The 19,902-nt window shown below is 42.7% G+C and overlaps 1 protein-coding gene across 5 annotated transcripts in view; it reads left to right on the top strand.

Moving 5' to 3' along the window:
• The window catches only part of LOC111223252 (RNA-binding motif, single-stranded-interacting protein 3), a 270,217-nt gene that overhangs the window by 71,088 nt on the left and 179,227 nt on the right, over positions 1–19,902 (top strand). Inside the window, exon 1 of one of the 5 annotated variants that reach the window (XM_022747325.1) lies at positions 11,093–12,287. The exons of 2 other annotated variants lie outside the window; for them this stretch is intronic. In XM_022747325.1, coding sequence (XP_022603046.1) covers positions 12,213–12,287 — 75 coding nt within the window. In that variant the 5' untranslated portion in view covers positions 11,093–12,212. Of the gene's footprint in view, positions 1–11,092; positions 12,288–19,902 lie in introns of those variants that run through there. 2 more of the 5 variants (XM_022747326.1, XM_022747324.1) reach the window with 2 other exon arrangements.

Below are 19,902 nucleotides of genomic sequence, written 5' to 3' on the forward strand. Positions count from 1 at the left end.
ACTGAGTTGCAGCGCACACAGAAATTCACTGTTAGAGAAAACATACAATTCTCTTAACTGATGTTAGCAACGTTAGTCCACTTAGCCTGCAGTGCACTCTGGAGACTCAGTGTAAGTGGTTCAGGCTATTAAATTTTCTTAGTATTAAAAAAAAATAAACAACTAACTTATACTTTGAACTTTCCTCCGGAATGCTGTCTGTATCAGTGTCTATCATATTAATCACTTGTGGTATTTTATCAGTGACAGAACACAACATTGAAAGTTCATCTCTGTTATTACAGTTGTTTGCCCTGTAGGCAGGGTTTTTCCTGACTCGACAGGAGGCGATGGTGGTACCACAGCTCTGACCTATTGAGCTTTATTTCTTTAATTATCTTTTTATAGGAGAGTAAATTTAAGCATGCAACTGGTTCCAAGAGGATGTACATTACCTAAGTGAGGCTATGAGTCAGATAATCCATAAATAACAGATGTCTATATAAATGTAGATGTCCATATAAATAATAAAAGGCTTCTGTTTACAACGTAGTAGAACAATGAATAATATAAAGAGTTCCATAGTGTACTATACTAGACAATAGGAAGACCTATACAATGCAATGCAATGCGATACAACGGTAATAAACCCTACCTTTTATGAAGCATGTCATAAGTCAGAGGTGTTAGTTCAGCACTGTAATCCCTTTAGAGGGTGCAGTGTGCTGCTGTTAGGTTTTATTGTATTGAAAGCTGTTTCTATTATTTTGCTCACCTGTCGGTTTGTCTGTGAATACAAGTGAATTGGTACCCAGGTTGTTCTGGATGTTTTTGTCATGCAAAACCGGTTCAGGCTATACTGGATTAGTATCTTGGCTAGTAGTTGTTTTTATGTGATCCTGAATCCTGTATGCTGGTTTTACTGATTGGTTCTTGCCTCTTACCTCTCAGCCTCCAGGGACCATCTTTGTTTGTTTCCCTGACTCTGCCATTTCACACCTGTCCACCAGGTGCCCTTGGTATGCTTCCCTCTTCAGCACACCTGTGGCTCATCCCTTCATCTGCTGGAGGCCTTCTCACCACTCTGACCAATTAGCATCCAGAGTCCATTTATGCTGCAGGCACACAAGTTCTTTGGTGCGGCTCCATCGACAACCTAGATGTAAAAAATCTCACAAGAGGCTTACAAGTATTAGCTTTTACTCTAGCGCCATCCTAAAACCAAAAAAATACCAGTCAGGTCGGAAAGGTTATGGAAAGATTAAGGAAAGATTATGGCTCGTGAGCGTTCACGTCATCGGTCTTCTTGTGCGACTGCTTCTCACTCAACATGGTTCAAGGCGAACAAAACAAAGTAGAAAGACACAAACATAAACTACATTTCTTCTTCTGTTATACTATATAGCAAGCAAATGCTTTGTTAACAAACATTGTTAGTGGTTACTGGTTAATGGTTTTACTGCAAAGCAAAACGGATATATTGTCGCTCTCTTTCTCAGTTGTAATTACGTTTTGGATGTTAATATCATCGCTATTTACAAGTGGGGTGACTGGTAATTACTGTAACTCTGATATGACGTGAACATGGCATTACTACAGGCCAGACATCACACATATTCCTCACTAATGGTAAGAATACCAGTTTCTACATCCAAAACAATTTAGTGTGTAATAAGCATTTCAACATCACAAATTTGCTAGTTTGCCTTTAAACCTTTAGTCATGTCTCTGAAACAATACCACTTTTTTGTCAACGGCTTTAAAAATACAGGCAGAAAATTGAATATAAAAAGGAAGCATGGCTGAATCTATGATTCTGTTGTGCTGTATCTGGTTTTGCCGCTGAGCTAAGCTGCCAGAGTGTTTTTGATTTATTTAACAGCAGTGTTGTTTTTGAAAGTTCCACTGTGTGTTGTTTTGGCAGCAAAAATGTTGTGCTTGAACAAGTCTTGTTTGAGGAAAGAGCTTGATTGTTCACGTCTCTGTTGGCTCTGTCAAGCCTTCTACAGAGACAGACATAAAGTAAAGGCACACGTTATTGCACACTTTGTTACAGCTATAAAATAGTCCAGTTTAATAGGACAAGGACCACAAAGTATCTGACCTTCAGCACTGACAAGTGTAACAATTTGTTAGCTGTTCTCAAAGTGTTATTTAATATTGCTGCATTCTCTCTATCGCTCTTTCTCTAACTGTATCACACTCTGTCTCTTCCCTCCCTCTGACAGTAAACAATTATTTGTTGTGTGAAAGGTAGACGCTGTGTATAACACCATCCCTCCATTGGTCTCCTCCCAGCAGTCAGCCTTGGTTTGTGTGAGAGGTGGAAGGTTTGTTGGAGCCGCTTTGCTCCAGTTATTTGTTGCACTTTGATGACTTCAGTACTACTAATTATAGAGGCGCCGCCAAGGAGGCAGACTCAGAGTATATCGCCCTGGACGTCTTACACTCACTGATATCTCAATGTTACCCAGTAGAGCTGCACCATAATTTAAATGTTCTTAATCATCTAGTATACACTTTCTAGTACCTCAGTGCCATCTGGCAGTATTACACCATACAAATCCCATGATAATGTTCCAAAGAATGAACTCAGTGTCAGAGAGATGCTACCAATTTTGAGCTGGACTATAATGTATGTAAAGCATGCCAAGTATGCTTAAAGAGAGTACACTACACTTAGTGAAATTGCAGAGTTAGCTTATGAAGGCACACTGGAGTGACTTGACAGCGTACTCTATTGCGCCCATTAATTGTGCAGACGTCAGGCTACGATGACCTAATTTCGTTGCTGGCAATCTGGAGAATCGGTTTCATCAATGGAGAAAAGCTTGAATGTTTTAGTGTTTAGTGTAATTTGACAGGTGTCTTGGGCTATCAGTCAGCTGAGGTAGTTACTACCTGCATGTTACTCATTGAATTCATCAGGCTTTCTTCCCTTTGTCCAATTTTGTCTTTTCTAGGGTCACCTACCCCCAGGATTATAAAGTGAAATCGATAATTTCAGAAACCAATGGATGATATCGCACTTAGTGACTACTACTTAAACCTGGAATAACACATTTTTTGACCTTGGGGGCAGCAGAAACAAGCTGTAAACACAACACTGACATATTATCGCCTTGGAAAAATTGTCAGGAAAGAGTTGCCTATTGAAACATCCAGCAGATATAGAGCAACATTTCACTCAATTCACTCTCCTTTTATTTCTGCTTTTGTTCCTCACCAACTCCTAAGGGAAATATCTGGATCTCTAGATACCTACGCTATGAGAGCAGTGAGAGTGAACCAAAACAATGAGCTGAAAGAAGCTCCACAGAATGAGAGGAACTGAAATGTCGGGTGAAAAGCCTCTGTCGGTTCATCGCAACGAGTATCCCCTTTCACATAAAAGTGGTCATGTGATCCATTGTGGATATAATCATATTGATTACTGTTGCTTTAAAGGTTAATTATCAAGAGCAAGAAGCTGTTGCAGTAGTTGCATGAGTAAACTGTAATGCAGCAGGGACAAATCCCAGTGGGTGACATGCCAGGTGGTTGCCTGTGTGGTCGGGGTCAGCAACCTTCACCTTTTTCACTGTTTAAATCAAGAACTGGTCAGAATGGCAACTACCGGTTTCTGTGCTACGGCTGTGTGTGTTTTCTGTTATGTTAAAAACAAATGCATGTGCAAAATGTCTTGTCTTTTAATTCAGTATTATTTGTCCTGAAGCTTGTCTCTTCAGCTCTCTCTCTATGTTTTCTTTGTCTCCTGGGCTTCATGCTTTGCATGCAGAGGATGAGACACCGGGGGAGGTTAAGAGAGGAGCTGGAATGGAGTTCTGCTCCATTTACCACCCTGAAATATTCCTCTTAGAACGACACACTCTGTTTTCTCTCTCTCCTTACTCTCTGCACTGTTTCTCAGTCTGCCTGTCCCCTCCCTTTCACTTCTCATCTCTGTGTGACATGTGGTCATTTCACTTCATTCCAGGATGGCTTAGCAGTGCTTTAAAACATTGCTGCTGTCCTCCCATCCCATCCTGCTCAATTGCAGGCAGCATTGAGCTTCATAGGCCTTTACGGATCTTTTCCTCGTAGCTATAACTCTTTTCCCAGTCTCCAATCTCTATCTCCTGTGGGCAGAACCTTCAGCACCTTTCTCTTATTACTTTACTATTTCACTCCTCTACCTGTGTGCCTCTGACATGCTTGCCCATCAACACGAGTAATCATACACACATACCAGATGTAATACCACATATACCACAACTATAACGGCATTATGTTGTTTATGTACTTTGTAGTTCGGATTATCTCGGACGTGTGCTTGTATGAACCTTTCAATCACAGATCTTCTTATTTTGTAATGCATAAGTGCACTCAAACAGAAAAAAGTAGCAAAAAACTGACAAGAATGAATGACTTTGCACTTGGATCTGTTCAGGGCACAGCAACAATGAATAAAACAAAATGCACATGATAGATGCAGAGTGCTGTGATGAAGCTTTGATGGGCCTCTTTCCATATCTGTGAGCTCTGAGTCATTTTTTTGTCTTTTTCTGTGGGGTCTGACTACTTCATATACTGAAGAATGTAGATTTTGAATATTTTGGCTTATCAGGTCTACATGGAAAATACGTATTGTTTAAACTCACACTCTTTCTGACTGTGCAGCACTTAATTCCTTATTATGCAGAGATTTTCTTGGCGTCATCTCATCCTCATTTATTCTGTCTCTGGCAGTGGGAGTCTAGCTGGTTCACAGAAGGACATGGCTGGCTTTCCGTTGCAGCTTATATGTTATATTAGGGTTAGCATGTGGTCACACTGGAAGTCTGATCTCTGAGCTCCACTGAGGTGTTTTCACCTTTGGTGTCAGTATAACTTTGACCCTCTTCTGAGCTCTGAGTTTCCTCAGAGATGTTTTGCTTTCTATTTTCAAAAAAAAGACACTCATGCACGCACATAGAGTTCACTCACTGGTGCTCATGCCAGCACACACATCTTTTCTCTGAATCATGTTAATCAGGAAATGAGTTGGTCGGTTGTTTATACATTTCACATTTGGAGTAGAGATCTAGTAAGTGTACGCAATTAACTCTTTTAGGTCTGCTGCCTGTCCCTTGTTGGGTGTAGTAAGGGGTGCTGTGAGTCATTTCTACTCATGCACGTCTGGTCTCATATTTCCTCCCCATTAGGCCTGCATTGCTCTCTTCTGTGTTGTGATAGAAGCTAATGACTCACTGGAGGTCTGCCTGGTGTTTATCAAATGTCTCAGTGCAGGGCTGGTGGTCCAGAGCCAATTTGGCCTTTTCACATTATTATGAAAGCATGAGATAAACAGCCAAAGCCAGGTGATGAGACCATCATAAAGAAATAAAAATAAAGAGAGGTACCCCACAATGATATCTTGACTATATCACTCTGCTCTTTGCTCTGTGTAAAATGATACTCTCATAGGGGGAATGTGTTGAATTACCTCAGGCTGTCATCCGTTAGTGCACTGATAGGAACGTATTAAGAAGCTGTATGTGTCAGAGATGTGTTGAACTCACACGCGAATCGTTAAGATGTCTCCTCAAAGTGTTTAGAGACAGGTGGAGGTGGTTGCTTTGAGATGTGCATTGTTCGTGTGTGTATACTTGCTGTATTTCCATAAGTCTGGTCAGCTTCTCAAATGACAGTGTTTCAGGAAGAAGGCTTGAATGGATGTCGGTTATTTGAGTGCGCAATTTGGCTACAAGTTACAAACACATTAACATACCTTTACTTTCAGCTGATTGGAGACTGACACTATCATTTAAATTCAAGACTGCTTTTTTTTGCACATTTGTCATTGTGTCTATATGAAAATCAACAATGCTTTAACTGGCTTATTGATTTCAGATGTTGTTAAACATATAATCGAATTAGTTATCACTATGTGGGAATAAGCTGCAGGAAACAGTATGAAGACAAATTGAAATTCATTCTGCACTCGAGAACAGAACCACATCAGAAGTTATCCAGCCTCTTTTCCTTTCTGTGGTTTTTGCTGCTTTTCTTTTCAGCTTTAGTAAAACTGCCAAAACCTGTGGTTTCCTTGTGGACCTCATAAACTGACATATTTGCAGTTATTGATTTATCTCTTTCTTTTTTACAGTTGAATTTGACATCAATCCGTCTCAATGCGCCTTCAGATTTAGCTAAATTAGGTTTTGCTTCAATGAAAAACATATTTTTATTTTAAATAGCAGTTTGAATGAATACCACAGCTTCATACAAACGCCGATCATCTGTACTGAGTACCAAGTGATCTTCTGTGGTATTAGAAACACTAGCAAGCAGCATCTGTTTATCAGGCTCTTCCTAATTAAAGTGATTATCAACATTCAGTCATGTTTTCTAAGATTATTGTAAACTATAATCACATGATCTCTGCTGTATTAACCCAAGCACAGTCTAAGATGTTTGATAGATGGTAGTGTCTGTGTTGCAACAGCATGTGCGCATCAACCACGTCATAGCTGGGCTGGTAAGACAGTTCGGCTTTCGCTTTATCATGAACTAAATGCCCCAGGGAAGCTGGTTAGTAGAGCTACATCAGTAGGTCTGCATTAAACATGTAAGATGATCTTTTGGTTCTCGGGTATCTCCCAGTAGAACCACTGCCAAAAGCAAAAGGGTTTTCTTTTCCAGGAATACCAGGCCCTGCTGTTCCCTAACTCCACTTCCCCTCCCTCCTCCATTCTTCCAGCCCTCCTCTCCCACCACCCCACCTCTGGCGCTGCGCCAGCCTCCCCTCGAATTCCACGCATCTGGTCATTTCTGGGAAACACCCACGACAGGACTGTCCAACAAACCACAGGAAACAAAGCCTTTTGGTTTCTGCAGCAGCTTGAAGAAGTACAGTAGTCTCCCTTGGGGAGGGGTCGGACAGGAGGGCGAGATGGTTGTGGACTTTCTAGGAATTCTTTTTGGACGGGAACATTGTGTAGCTCTTTACTGATCTTGTGTTGAGACGACAACTCAGTTCTCTTTCAGCTTTTTCTGTACTGTTTTTGCTTTTAAACCATTTTTTGTCTTCTCTCATTATTTCTCCCTTTTGAATAGAGATTCAAGACATAAGCAGAATAACTGGTGTTGTCAGAGCAGTCAATGAACAAAAGGGCAGCTCTTTCATTGTCTCTTCAGGACACTAATATCTCCATGGATGTTGATATAATTGAAATATCTTAATAAAAAGCTTGTTTTACCACTGAGCTAACTTGCCAAGTAAGAATTCTGCGGTCCTGGTTAAATAAAGGCTAAATAAAAGCTGCTCTAAGAGTGTCTCTCTTGAAAATGAACAGAGGCCATGTTGTGGTCATGCTGTAGTTTTCTATAACTAGACTTGCTTGCATTCTTAAGAAGGGAATTGCAGCTACTTAACACCTTCAGGGGCATGATACACCCTCAGCTGTCTTCCTCTTACTGTTTTTTTTTTGTCCTGTGAATGACTCACTCCTGCTCTCAATTTAGAAAGTGAATCAACGAGAGGAAGACCTCAGAACAGAGGAGCAGCAGATGGCTTTGGCTCCAACAAACCTGGCTGCAGAAATATTAGCAAAATATTTCTCAGTGTAGTTTTTTAAATATTCAAACAGCAGAGAGGCACCGTTTTAGCTTTATTGTGATAAACCAGCCTGTAAATCAGATCAGTTGTCGTTCACTTTTCAGAACGCTGAATGCAATTTGCAACAGTGCAGCACTTGCTGTGCTGTTATGTTTGGCAAGTGTATCATAGTGTACAAAGTAGTTTGAAACACTTGAAAAACTCAAGCACTCAGATGTGGTCCTTTTTAAAATGGGAGATTTAAGTGAAGATTTGTATAAAAAAAATTGCCTAATTTAAATGTTCTGCATCTCCTGTGCCCCAACCACACAGTATCGACATTATGTTAAATGAGGAGGCGTTGCGTCGCTATTAATAATCCAAGAACAGAGAGAAGCTCACTCACTCTTTCTCTTTCCGTGAAATATCTGGCTGCATATGACTTATCTATGACGTCAGTTCCACTGATTCAGACCAGAGCACCTCTATCACCACCAGTCCACAGTCTTCGAGGTCTGCTTCCATGGACTATGACACAGTGCAAGCATTTATTTACATACAGCGAGAATTACCGCTCTCCAGTCACTTAATGTGAAATTGCCTTTATAAACTAACCTTTGCCAACTCATGGGTAAAGGCTGAAAGTTCACGTCAGCCAGTTCTCAATGTAGTTGTCTGTAGGGCCACAGGTCAAGTTCTTTAGTTTCAAGAGTCAAGTCTCAAGTCCCGACTCTTAATTCTTAATGGCTGGACCAATGAATATTAATGGTTTAGCTGACCAGCGTCTGTGTAACGGTACTCTCCTGTGTTTCCATTCTGTGTCGACTAATTTGAATAAATATGATAGACATTTAGTGAGTTTGCAGTCATAAATAGTAGCACATATTCCATAATTATGCAGAATATTTTGGATTTATTTCACTAAAAATATGGGTTTGGGTTAGAACTCGAACTAACGATTATTTTTGATATAGATGAATAGATTAAGTAAATTATTATTACTCTCTATTATTTGAGGAATCATTTTGTCATTTTGTCAGAAAATGTCAGAAAATAGTGAAAAATGACTGATATAATTTCCCACAGCAAAAGGTAAAGTATTCGGATTGCATTTATTTATTTATTTTTAATTCACCAATAATCCAAAAACATTTGCATTTTGGATATATGAATTTTTGCTTGAAAAATTCCTGAAACGATTAACTGATTATCTAAATAGTTTTCTGTCAATTGACTAGGATAATCGATTAATCAATTAATCCTTGCAGCTCTATTTTGGATAAAATGAGAACCTAAAAAAAATCAATAATTAAAAACTCTGGGCGATAATGATTAACACAGCATTGTGCAAACACACTGCTTAAACATGCATTGCTTTTTTAATTACTTTGATGAACTCTTGTGCATAATTAGCAGCTCATTTGCCTTTTTTGTTTCTCCATATTTGTCCTCACTTTCTATTGGTAGAAGAATAATTTGCAGCAGGGACTTTTGGTTACGTGTGGACAAAGTCTGGGTGAAACTAACCACATCTACCGCTCTGTTTTACTCCTTTTAAAAGACTGAATTTTAGTTGAAAATCCAAATGTGATGAGCTTTATCTATGTAATACAGAGCTGGCTTTTTGTGGTTGCTCAGTGGACACACCGTGGTATGAAGACGTATGAATCTTTCCTGCCTCAATGTCCCATTCAGGTTCCATCTCCCCATGTGTCTTACCTTACTTTCTGTCTGTATCTCTTCTTCTATTACTATCACCATTGGCCTTTGTCCATCTCACTGTCTGCTCTCTGCCTTTCACCAGATGCTGAGGATTTGTGTGTCTAGTTTATCCCGAGGCTGTTAATCTGGTAACCCACGATAGATATCATCCTCATCTCTTCCCCGCAGATCAAAGTGGCCTGTCTGATAATTATATTTTCCTCTCCATGTTTGTAAAAGGCTGCCCCTTCCCTTCGTGCTTTGTTTTGGTCCTTGGGATTCTTCTGCTGGTATTGATTCGGTCTGTCCACATGCACTGGGCCTTTTTTAGACCCATAGCTCTCATTAAAAGTATGTGATATTTGCACTTCGTTGAGCGACTTGATTGTCGAAAAAAAAAAACCTTATGTTTGCAAATAATGTGTTTGGCAATATTTTCAAAAATGTCATTCATTAATTTCCTTGTGATTGATTAATCGGTTAACTGAATAGTCCCTGTCATATATACTTTGTCTCTGCGGTAAAGAATGTGTATTTCCTACAGCTCAACTCACTTAAATTGAGTGTCGTTGTTGAGATATGTAATTAGGTTATTATTGTTTCAGGAGGACACATCGGCCTCATGGGTTTTTATGTAACGCTCTGAAGTGTAACAGATGAAATACAAAACTAAACTAATCAAAGTCATGGGTCTATTTTCAGATGTGGAAATTGCCAAAATATAATTGTTTTCAGTCCAGTAATTTCATGGTGTAGTTTTTGGCTGCAGTTTCCTGCAGGACTCATGGCAGGTAATTTAAATGAAAACCAAGCTGATTTGCTAATTGAGTGAAAAATGAGGCTCCTGAACTTGTGGCCTCAGCCTCACTGAGATACCCGCGAGGTTTTTTAGGTCAGTTCTTATCCATGCATGTGGGTGCATGTGTCTGAGAGTGGGTTTGTGAGTGTGGGACCTTCTGAGAGTGGTGTTTTTTGCATCCCTGTGTTTGATCTTGTTTACAGAAGTATGAGTGTAGCTGTGGTTACTTGAGATCAAACAAACACTCACTGACGAGACATTGTTCTAATGTTTTTGGTCATGGTGATTCAGAGGAGATTAGTACCGCAATTGTCATCTTTTGATGTTACACGGGAAGTGATTTTCTCTTCGCTCTCAGTTTATACTTGGAGAATGTTGTTTACTACTTTTGCATTTATTACTATTGTAGTGTTATTATTGGTCGTTGCAAGTGAACACTGACTGCACATCCTCGATGCTGATCCTGAGGTGAAACATGATGACAGCGTTATGATCTAATTCCTCCTTTTACAGTAAGCTCCACATAAAAACATGTGACATAACTAATAACTGACAATAAACATACTCTCAGATTCTAAAAAGTTGCACATTGAAAGTGTTTATCCAACTTTACTGGTTTTGAGGTTAAATCAGTCTAGTTTGTTAAGAGAAAGTCTTTATTTGAGGACACAGTGTGTTCCAGGTGGTAGCTCCACGTGCAGCCAGTAGGGGGAATCGATTGCTCACGCTGCCGCCATCCCCTTCTCGTCTCTACTCCTCTTCTCCTCTTCCCTGCGTTCTCCCAGGTTGTGGAAACACTGCAGCCCGCTGGTCTGTGTCTGGATCCCTCTCGCGCACAGAGCTGCTCAAGACCCTCCTACCGGCTGGGCTAGGGGAAGGAGGAGGCAGTCTGCTCTGCTCGCAGCCTCGGACGAGCCCCCTTTACCGCCCTGTCTGTGTGGAGGAGAAGGAGAGAGAGAGAGAGAGAGAAGCTGAGAGACTCAGTGATAGAGAAAGCGCACGCGAGAGAGAGAGCAAGAGAGAGAGAGCAACTGTGTGACAGAGGGAAAGAGAATGAGGCAAGCTGCTTAGAGGAGTGAGAGAGCCGAGGAAGAAATAAGGAACACATTTTACAAGAGCAGGAAGAGGGAGGATCGCAGACGAGGGACTCCTTCTTTACTGGGCACCTGGGACACAGTCACTGTGTTTTTTTTTTTCACTCGTCTTCTAGCTGGAACCCAGTGGATTGACTAACCAACCAGTGGATTTTTTAATATACGTGTGTGCCACATCATTCAGAAACTAGGATAATTTCCCTGTGTGATCTGCTCTCTTGCTAGCTCGACCGCTACAGACTGAGATTGCTTTCTGTGCCTGTGCTCGGCTCTCGTGTTGTGATTGTGCTCCGTGCACAAAGTGCATCTGTCGGCAACCGGTGCTGAGGATATCTCCCCTCTGTCAAACAGGACAGCACGCAGCCACCGTCGGGTGAGACTACAGAGGAGAGAGAGAGAGAGAGAGAGTGTGTGTGTATGTAAGAGAGGGAAAAAGAGAGAGAGAGAGAGAGAGAGAGGGGCAGTGAGAGAGAGTCAGATTCACAGTGTGTTTGAGAGAGAGGCAGATTAAAGCACAGGCGAAAGACTGGAGTGAAACAGCTTAAATAGAGAAGTGAACCTATACGTCCTCTCCCGTTTTCCTTGCCATCCCTTTCCTCCTCCTCTCCTCCTCCTCTTCCTCTCCCATTTTCCAACATTTACAGGACTGCCAGAGCTACTGCCACCTGCACCTCTTCACGTCTTCTCTTTCCTCTTCTTCCTCTACCTCACCCTTATCACGCGTTACTATCCGATACCAGCTGCTGACAGACACGCTGCTCTTGGTTCTAGCACTTGTGGAAATATTTCCATTGATCCAGCAGTGAGAGACTGAGTGAGCATCCGCCCGATACTGAGGCTCCGGACTGGTGAGGCACCGTTCATCAGGAGCTTCTCCATCAGAGGTAGACCTTCCTCCCAGCCGCTGTCCCGCACGCAGACCCTGCCTTCTCCCTGGAGGACCGGCTAGCAACACAGTGGTGCGGACAGTAAAGACAGGAATCGCACAGCCCCTCTGCTGCCTCTATCCCATTGCTAGCTACTTGGCAGCTCCCACCCCCGTGTCACCATTCCCTGCCTCAGTGCTAAGGATTCCAGCTACATGGGCAAGCGATTGGAGCAGCAGCCAATGTACCCTCAGTACACCTACTACTACCCCCACTATCTCCAGACCAAGGTACGCCGCTCCTCTGCTCTTCTTGCATTCCTCAAGCCTACTCATCTACTCCTACACTACTGTCCTACTCTCCCTCCCTCCCTCCCCCTCTCCTCCACTCCCTCCTCCACCTCTTCTCTTCCACCGCACTCCCTTCATCCTCCTCTCATCCCTGAGTGGAGGTGGGAGTTGATGGATAGCTGGCCTTGGCTGTGATGGTTTCAGATGGCAGGTACCTCGTTGGAGTTTAGATGTCTATGTCAATGTGTATGTGTGTGTCCGCTTGTGTGTGTGTGTGTGTGTGTGTGTGAGAGTGAGTGAGTGAAGGAAGAATCAGGGATCAGGGATCAAGGCTGGAAGCTCAGGGATACTGTTAGTCCAGCCTACCAGACCGTAACTGGGAGCTGTCCAGTAACCTCCATCTATTCCTCACCTGCAAACTGATGAGCTCTTGATGTGACACCCTGCAATGGCATCAAGTGTCACATCTTAACAAGCACAGTCAAGTTAGTGGCTTTTGTTAATCAAAATAACTGACGGACAGCTCTTTTGTTCTGTCACACATTAAACAAATGACAGAATTAGGATCCAAATTTAATTTACTAATGAAGTATTTGCAAGCTGAATGTAGGCCATTGTTTAAATGCTTCAATGCCACTTTTCTAAAGAGGCAAAAAAAAAAAAAAAAACCCATTTAATTATGAAGTTGCTAATTCACTAAACAGCACAAGTGCCTTATTGTTGTGCCTTACAAAGAGGGGACAACGGGGTATGAACCCTTCTTTTCTGTTGTGATGGTCAGCATGGTTCTGACACAGAGCAGGCATGAGGAAGGTTGCCCGTGTTTGCTCTAGCTGTAGTATGCATCAGTGCCTCTGGGATGAAAGCTCAGGCCTGGGCCCTGATGGCTGCCAGGACACTGGCTGGGCTCACTACCCAGACATCATCAAGGGATTAAAATGGAAGCCTTTTGGGGATTACTCTATTTGTTTTTCTACCACAATTTAAAAATCCCTCATTACTTGCAGAGAGGAATAAATAGGACTGGGAATTGAATTTCAATCATTTTTGAGTACCCACCCAAATGAGCATCAAATAGTATAAAGTTGGCATTGAATGGTGGGACAGATGATTCAATAAAAAAAAATAAAGCTTGCTTACTTATCATTTTTAAACACATATCTGTTGATCATTATTAGGAAATGTTTCTAACTCTAGTTTATATTTTATTCAGGCAAAGTCTTTATTTAACTCTGAATCATTGAGAAAAAAACATGTTTATTTTCCCATACGAAAGGTATCGAAAAAAAGTTTTGTTTTGATATTGGTTTCAAAACTCAGCTGTTTTATTGGCGGCAGTGGGGAGCATTCTCAAACAGTGCCCAAGGAGTAAAAGTTAAAATGTGGCTAATTTCCCCTAATTATAACAGGGAAATAAAGCAGGGAACAATGTTTAATTAATGAATGTATTAACAGAATTGATAAAGCAAAATACCAGTGATGTTTTGATACTTTTCCATGTGGAGCTGTATTGTGAATCATTGCACTTCCAGCTGGGAGGACCTGCCTGCAGCCCCACCTGGCAGTCCACAAGCTCTCCCTGATTTATAGTTTAATACATTTGTGCTGCTGCCATATGGCTTCCCTCTCCCTCCCACCCCCCTCCTCTACTCCTTCCATCATCCCCCTCTCTCGCCCTCCCCCTTCTCATATCTCAGAGTTACTCATCTCGGGGGCCTCTCAATCAGGGTATGCCCCTCCATTCCCCGTCCTCCCTCCCCTGCACTTTTCTTTTCCCCTTTTCCTCCCTCCTCTCGCTTTCAGCCTCCCTGGCTCTGTTGCAACAGGGCCCCCTGCCTCCTTCGCCTATGCTGCAGTTCACTCCCAAGGTCAGCGCAGATCCGATCTTGCCACCGTCAGCGATTGATGTATCCTTGAGCAAGCTGCTAGGGTCCTGTGTCATGCAAACGAGACCCGCGATAGGGATGCGGGGAGGGGCAGGAAGTGCATACATTTCCGTTTATAAATCAGCAGCCAACATTCATATTCATTTTCATGGTTACTTGCCGTAGCCTGTGGCCTCGTAGGCTGATATGATACAGCAACAGACGGGGTCAGGAGGAGAAAGGGAGGCGTGGAGAGAGGCCAGAGTGTTGGGCAATGTGGCCGAGAGGGCCGTGGAGAGCTATCTCACTCTCATTAATGATCATTGATAGCTCGATTACAGAGAGGGGAGAAGGGCCTTGGCTGGCAGGTTCCCTTCACACATTCGACAAAATCACATGGCGGTCGTTTTGGCCTTTCGTTTTTTGCTCGCATACCAACGCTCAGATTCAAACATCAGTCTCAAATCACACAGGTATTTCTGTTCATCTTCATTGCTGCATTCTCAAAGTATAGCCTCACTCTCCCAAGAGATGTGGGCTGGGGGGGGGCATAAATATCTCGTAGCGATTGGGAGGGGGAGTGGGGCGTAACTCATACCAAAGTATTGCCATTCTCCTTCTCTCGCCTCCATTTTATGACATATTTGAGATTCTATGCATAGAAAATTTATAGAGCATCTGTGCCTGGTTACAACTGAGGACTTTATTGTAAAGAAAGGAGCTAAACATTGTCATAAGAATAAGAATAAGAATAATTTGAGGCGCCTTCTGAATACGGGGTCCCTTTACCCCCTCTGTATGTGCGTATTATATTCTAATTTAATGGAGGTATCTGACGCTGTCCAGCATGTGCTAGTCAGCCCAGATTAGAATGTGAAAGTCAGAGAATGAGATGAAACAATAACATTTGGCTTTCTATTGATTAGTGCAGTGGGGCGTAGCATGTGCTTCTCTTTAGCTGAATTATTGATTCCTGAAAGAGGATTTGTGTGTGTGTCTGTGCGTGCACGTTGGCGTGTCTGTGTGTATGGCTTTTATTTGAGCTTATGGCTGGGGGGAGCTGGCAGGATGCTGCTTTGATGAGAGGATCCTCTAAAGGCCCTATTTCTGTCTATGCCCCAGCTGATCAATCCATGGAGTCATTTGCTGAAATTCGGCCTTTAGTCAGTCTGTGTCTTTCCCTGTGAGTTTGATGTTTAGCGCTGTTCACAGCTTGCTGTGCATTCAACTTTAATGATAGGTAATAGATGTGCATCATAAATGAGAAAATTACAGTAAAACGCATAACTCCAACCCCAGCCTGGTTCCTCACCTCACTCATGAGAACAATTACAGCACACAGATCAATTATTGTTATTTTATGATCATGTTGAGAAAGGAATATGCATTTCGACTAAATGTGCGCACTAAGTGACTGTTAGTCGTGTGTTGCATCTTATTCTGTCCCACTGACGGGCATTTTCAGTTCTCGGTTTCATTATTACGTACACAACTCTCAAAGGAACTCTCAAATTACTGATAAGCTGCCTTGAATACCTGCAATGAATTCTGTCTTTCTTGTGATATTTAGTTGGTTTTAGTGTCGCTGCACTATGTGAACAGAAGGTACCCGACACTGCTTTTACCCTTGTGCTGTTACACCACTGATAGGCAGGGTCATTACATGCCCAATGTCAGCAATCTCACACACGGGCAAACGGCGCACAGACACACAAGGATGCACTACAAAAGTATATGCACAAGCACGCACACACGCACTTGCGCTGTGGCTGTGATCTGGGAGCGGGCAGGCGTCTGTGTTACATTCAGGCTAGTACATACAGAACCTGAGAAGCCGAGAAGGGCAGATTGAGGTAGATTTAGCAGCGGCTAATGTCCCTGGCCTTAAGTAAACACCAGTCAATAGAGCCCTTTGAGAGGATCTGTGCCTGTATCTGCTCCTGCCATAGGCACCATTTATACTCTGTCTAATTCTTTATAAATGGAGGGAAAGGTGGAGGGAAGGGGTGTATGCGTGTGAGAGAGAAAGAAAGAGGGATGGATGTTACTGGGAGGGAGGGAGGGGCCAGTTAAAAGCAAGGAAAAGGGTTTGGTTACATTACACGGGGTGATCCATTGTGCTACAGAAATAACAATAAAGCCATCTAAATCCTCCTTTAATGCTTCGATAGAGGAAGAGAAAGGGAAACATAGAGACAACAAGGGAGAGACAGATATACATAGACATGGAGAGCGAGCGAAATCAAAGGCAGAGCAAAAGGACTCGTTTGCAAAGTCTTTCATTATATCAGTTATCAGTTGCGTAAAAGTCAGCTAGCAGCTTAGTCCCCTCTGTTTCCGCTGATGTGGATCTGCTTTGAAGAGTTTATCAAGGGCTTTTAGGGCTGGAAAAACACACTTCTTATATTACATTTGCTAAAGCCCAGCCCTATTTCAAGTCCTGGACGATATGCTCTTATTAGCACTAAGACAGGGGTAGCATAACTCATTTCTCCACTCGTAATTCTTGATACGTGCCTCATGACTGACTGCTTGAAACAGAATACTGTCCCTGTCTTGCTGTAAATCGTAACCAATCATGCGCTCTCTCTTAGCTAGCTCAAATTGACAGGCTTTTTAGGAAGAGCTGTTACCTTGCTTTCTTTCTTTTATCATGTTTTGCCAATCCTTCACCTCATATGGTCATTAATCAACTAATAGGCTTTGTTTTTATCTGCGTATGCCTGCAGTTTTATCCAACCATACAATCCCTTCATATATAACTGTCTGTCAGTGAGGCAGACAACTCTATTTATTTGCCATAGCCTGTGTGTACACCTACAAACATGCACTCACACACAGACACACACGACGGTAGGGGGTACTCTTTAACCCCTCTCATCTATCAGCCGACAGCCCAGCCCTATCTGTACACCAATACTTTAAGGTTGTGTGTGCATTACTGTTTCCCGCAGCCTCTCATAAGCCACAGAGCAGAGTGCCGAGACCTGGCCCTCTGCATGCTGCCATCCACATCTCATTACAGCTGCTTTACCAGAGTGCTCTCTCAACAGTGATATCCATTTTGTTAGAAGAGCAAAGGAGAGATGTACAAAGGAGAGGGGAAATGAGATAGCAAGCTCTTTTTTTTTTTTTCCTATAGGCTGTATCTCTAAAGATGGGAAGAGGAACCTTGTCTGTACTAGGTCTCGAGTACGCAGGAGGTTATTAATGTAGCAGCAATGATGCATGTGTGCTTATATTGCACGGCACAGTTTACGACTACAGATGGTGCGTGAGCATGTGCGTGCAAATGTGTGCAAGAGAAGTCTATGAATAAGTTTGTACAATATGAAAGTTACAAGTTGCGGACAAATACTATGTGACTGTTTGCTTGGTAAACGGTCTGGTGCTTAGAGCGAAGGTCTCAAAACCAGGTCACATTTTGCTTCTCCACAATAAGCTCGTCTCGTATTGAAGTGTCCTTGAGCAAGACACTGAACTAAGTAGCTGCTCACTCACTGGAGGTCGCTGTGAAAAACAGCGTTCGAGATAAATGGCTAAAATATAAAATGATGTGCTCGGTGGTGGAGTTCTTGCCCCAGGGAATCTAGTCTCTGAACTCTCCTTCCCCGACCATCTGGAGATAACAGGCGGCTGTAGCCTGTGCTGCGGGAGGGAGGAACTCCTACCTGTGTGGTGAAATGGGGCATATGGGGTGGTAGGTGGCGGAGTGAGTAGGGCGAGTTTCCTTCAACTGGAAAACCTGGGTTAAGACACTGAATCCCCTCCAGCTTTTAAAGGTACTGCTGTGAAGAGAGGCACACACACACACACACACACATACACACACACACACACACACACACACACACACACACACACACACCCACAAAAAGCCTTACCTGGATCAGTCATCTAACAAATAAATTGTGGATGGGAACTTTTTAACCCCAGGTGGTCAGTACTATCTGTGCATATTATGCAGGACTTCAATTTACAAATATTTTGAAGTGTGTTAGAATTATTTGTCCCAGTATGTAGTGCTCTTCCTATTGAGGAACTGAAATGAAACACATTTTTTTTTACTTTTTCTATATTTTTGAAGTACTCCCACAGAGAGAAATAGGCATGAAGAGACAACATAAAGCGAGACAGGAAAGATGTCGCTTCAGATTTAGAGCCAGATGAAACGAGACACATGATGTGCCCTTCAAACCCACCAGCGCGGCAGGACTCTTCAAATACACCTGCTTTTTCCCTCTTTCTTGTTTTTACTAGCGTTTCTCTCTGTAACATAGTATCTGCCTGGAGCTGTCTGCTCTGGCCCACTGTTTCACTCTTCGGTCTCTCCTGGCGTGGCGTTTTCACACTCTATTTTCTGTCTCCCCTTTTGCCTCTGAGGATGGTGGAGTACAGTCTCAGAATTTCGTCCCTTTTCATCTTTGACTGTTTATGTATCCCCCTCACTTTTGCTCAGATCAATCTTCCTTGTTCCTATTTTTGCCAGGCCCTCCTTCATCTTTAGATTCTCTTTCATGTTGTCCCTCTTTGTAATTACTCTTTCCCATCCTGCATTGCTTTTGCGTGCCTCTTACTTTATTTCCGGGAGACCCTGCTGTCTGCTGGGCATGGTGGCCTGCCATCTGTGCAGGAGTGGCTGGAGAGATGACTCCTGTGTAGATCCTTTTAATACAGCCCATATTAACATACAGAGGAACATACGGGATTTAATAAAAGTCAAACACACCTTCAAACTTACAGAACAAATACATTCAAACATAATTGTTGTGTGAGTATGGAGAATATTAACAAAATATGTGCAGTGGGGTCCAACGCTCTGTGACCATGAATGGTAAAGTGGTCTCAGACTTTTGGACACTGTAATTGTTAGGTCCATATGTAAAATTTGCCTAACATCTGGGCAACATTATAGCCAGAATTTTCTAACTGGAGGGAATACATGAGAGTGAATATGTTTAGTCAGGGATTATCAACTTTGTTGAAAAATAGATAAAGGAATTACAAACTTCGCTGAAACTTCTGTTGGCTTCTGTTGCTGCTCAATAGAAACTGAATAATATGTCTGAATGAGACTGAATCCTTTCACTGTGCGGTTCAATACTTTTGTCTGGACTTTTCTCCCATCTTGAGAAAAGCGCTGTTCTACACAGGGCAAACACTACCTGTATTGTATGTAAATTAAGTGGGCCAGGACGGAAGACCAAGTCACGTGCTGGCAGAGTGTGAGGGAGGGGGAGGTAACTGCACCTCGTGAGACACAGACAAGACAGGCAGAGAAGGGCTTTTGTTTTTCTAGTGTAACTGAAGCTCTCGGTGTCTGCTGCCCTACCTTTGGCATGCCAGTCCACGTGAAGGATGCTCAGGTTGCTGGTATAGCAACAGCGTCAGTGGAAAGGTAGGGGGAGGTGCAGGAGGTGGCAGCTTGACTTGCGTTCACTGACTCAGACTCGGCCGGGGTAATTGCTCCTGCATTTTTAACGAGTGGCTGCTGCGTACACTTTGAGGAGCAGCGCACCAGAGGATCCCCACATGGCTCCTGCTGCAGCCTTTTCACCCCACTAACCGAGGGCATCTGAGGGAGGCTGAAGCCTGCTTTAAATGTTCATACCTAATCAGACTTAAATATCTCTATATCATTATGAGTGGTGTTGTGAATTTAATATGTCAACCATACGAAGCCCTTGTGCGTGTAAAGTGCTGTTAAGACAATTTTCCCATGCTGATCCTGAGGGCACTCTCCAGAGAAT

The sequence above is a fragment of the Seriola dumerili genome, unplaced genomic scaffold (assembly GCF_002260705.1).
Source record: "Seriola dumerili isolate Sdu_G_001 unplaced genomic scaffold, Sdu_1.0 BDQW01000110.1, whole genome shotgun sequence".
In the NCBI taxonomy this organism is placed as follows: domain Eukaryota; kingdom Metazoa; phylum Chordata; class Actinopteri; order Carangiformes; family Carangidae; genus Seriola; species Seriola dumerili.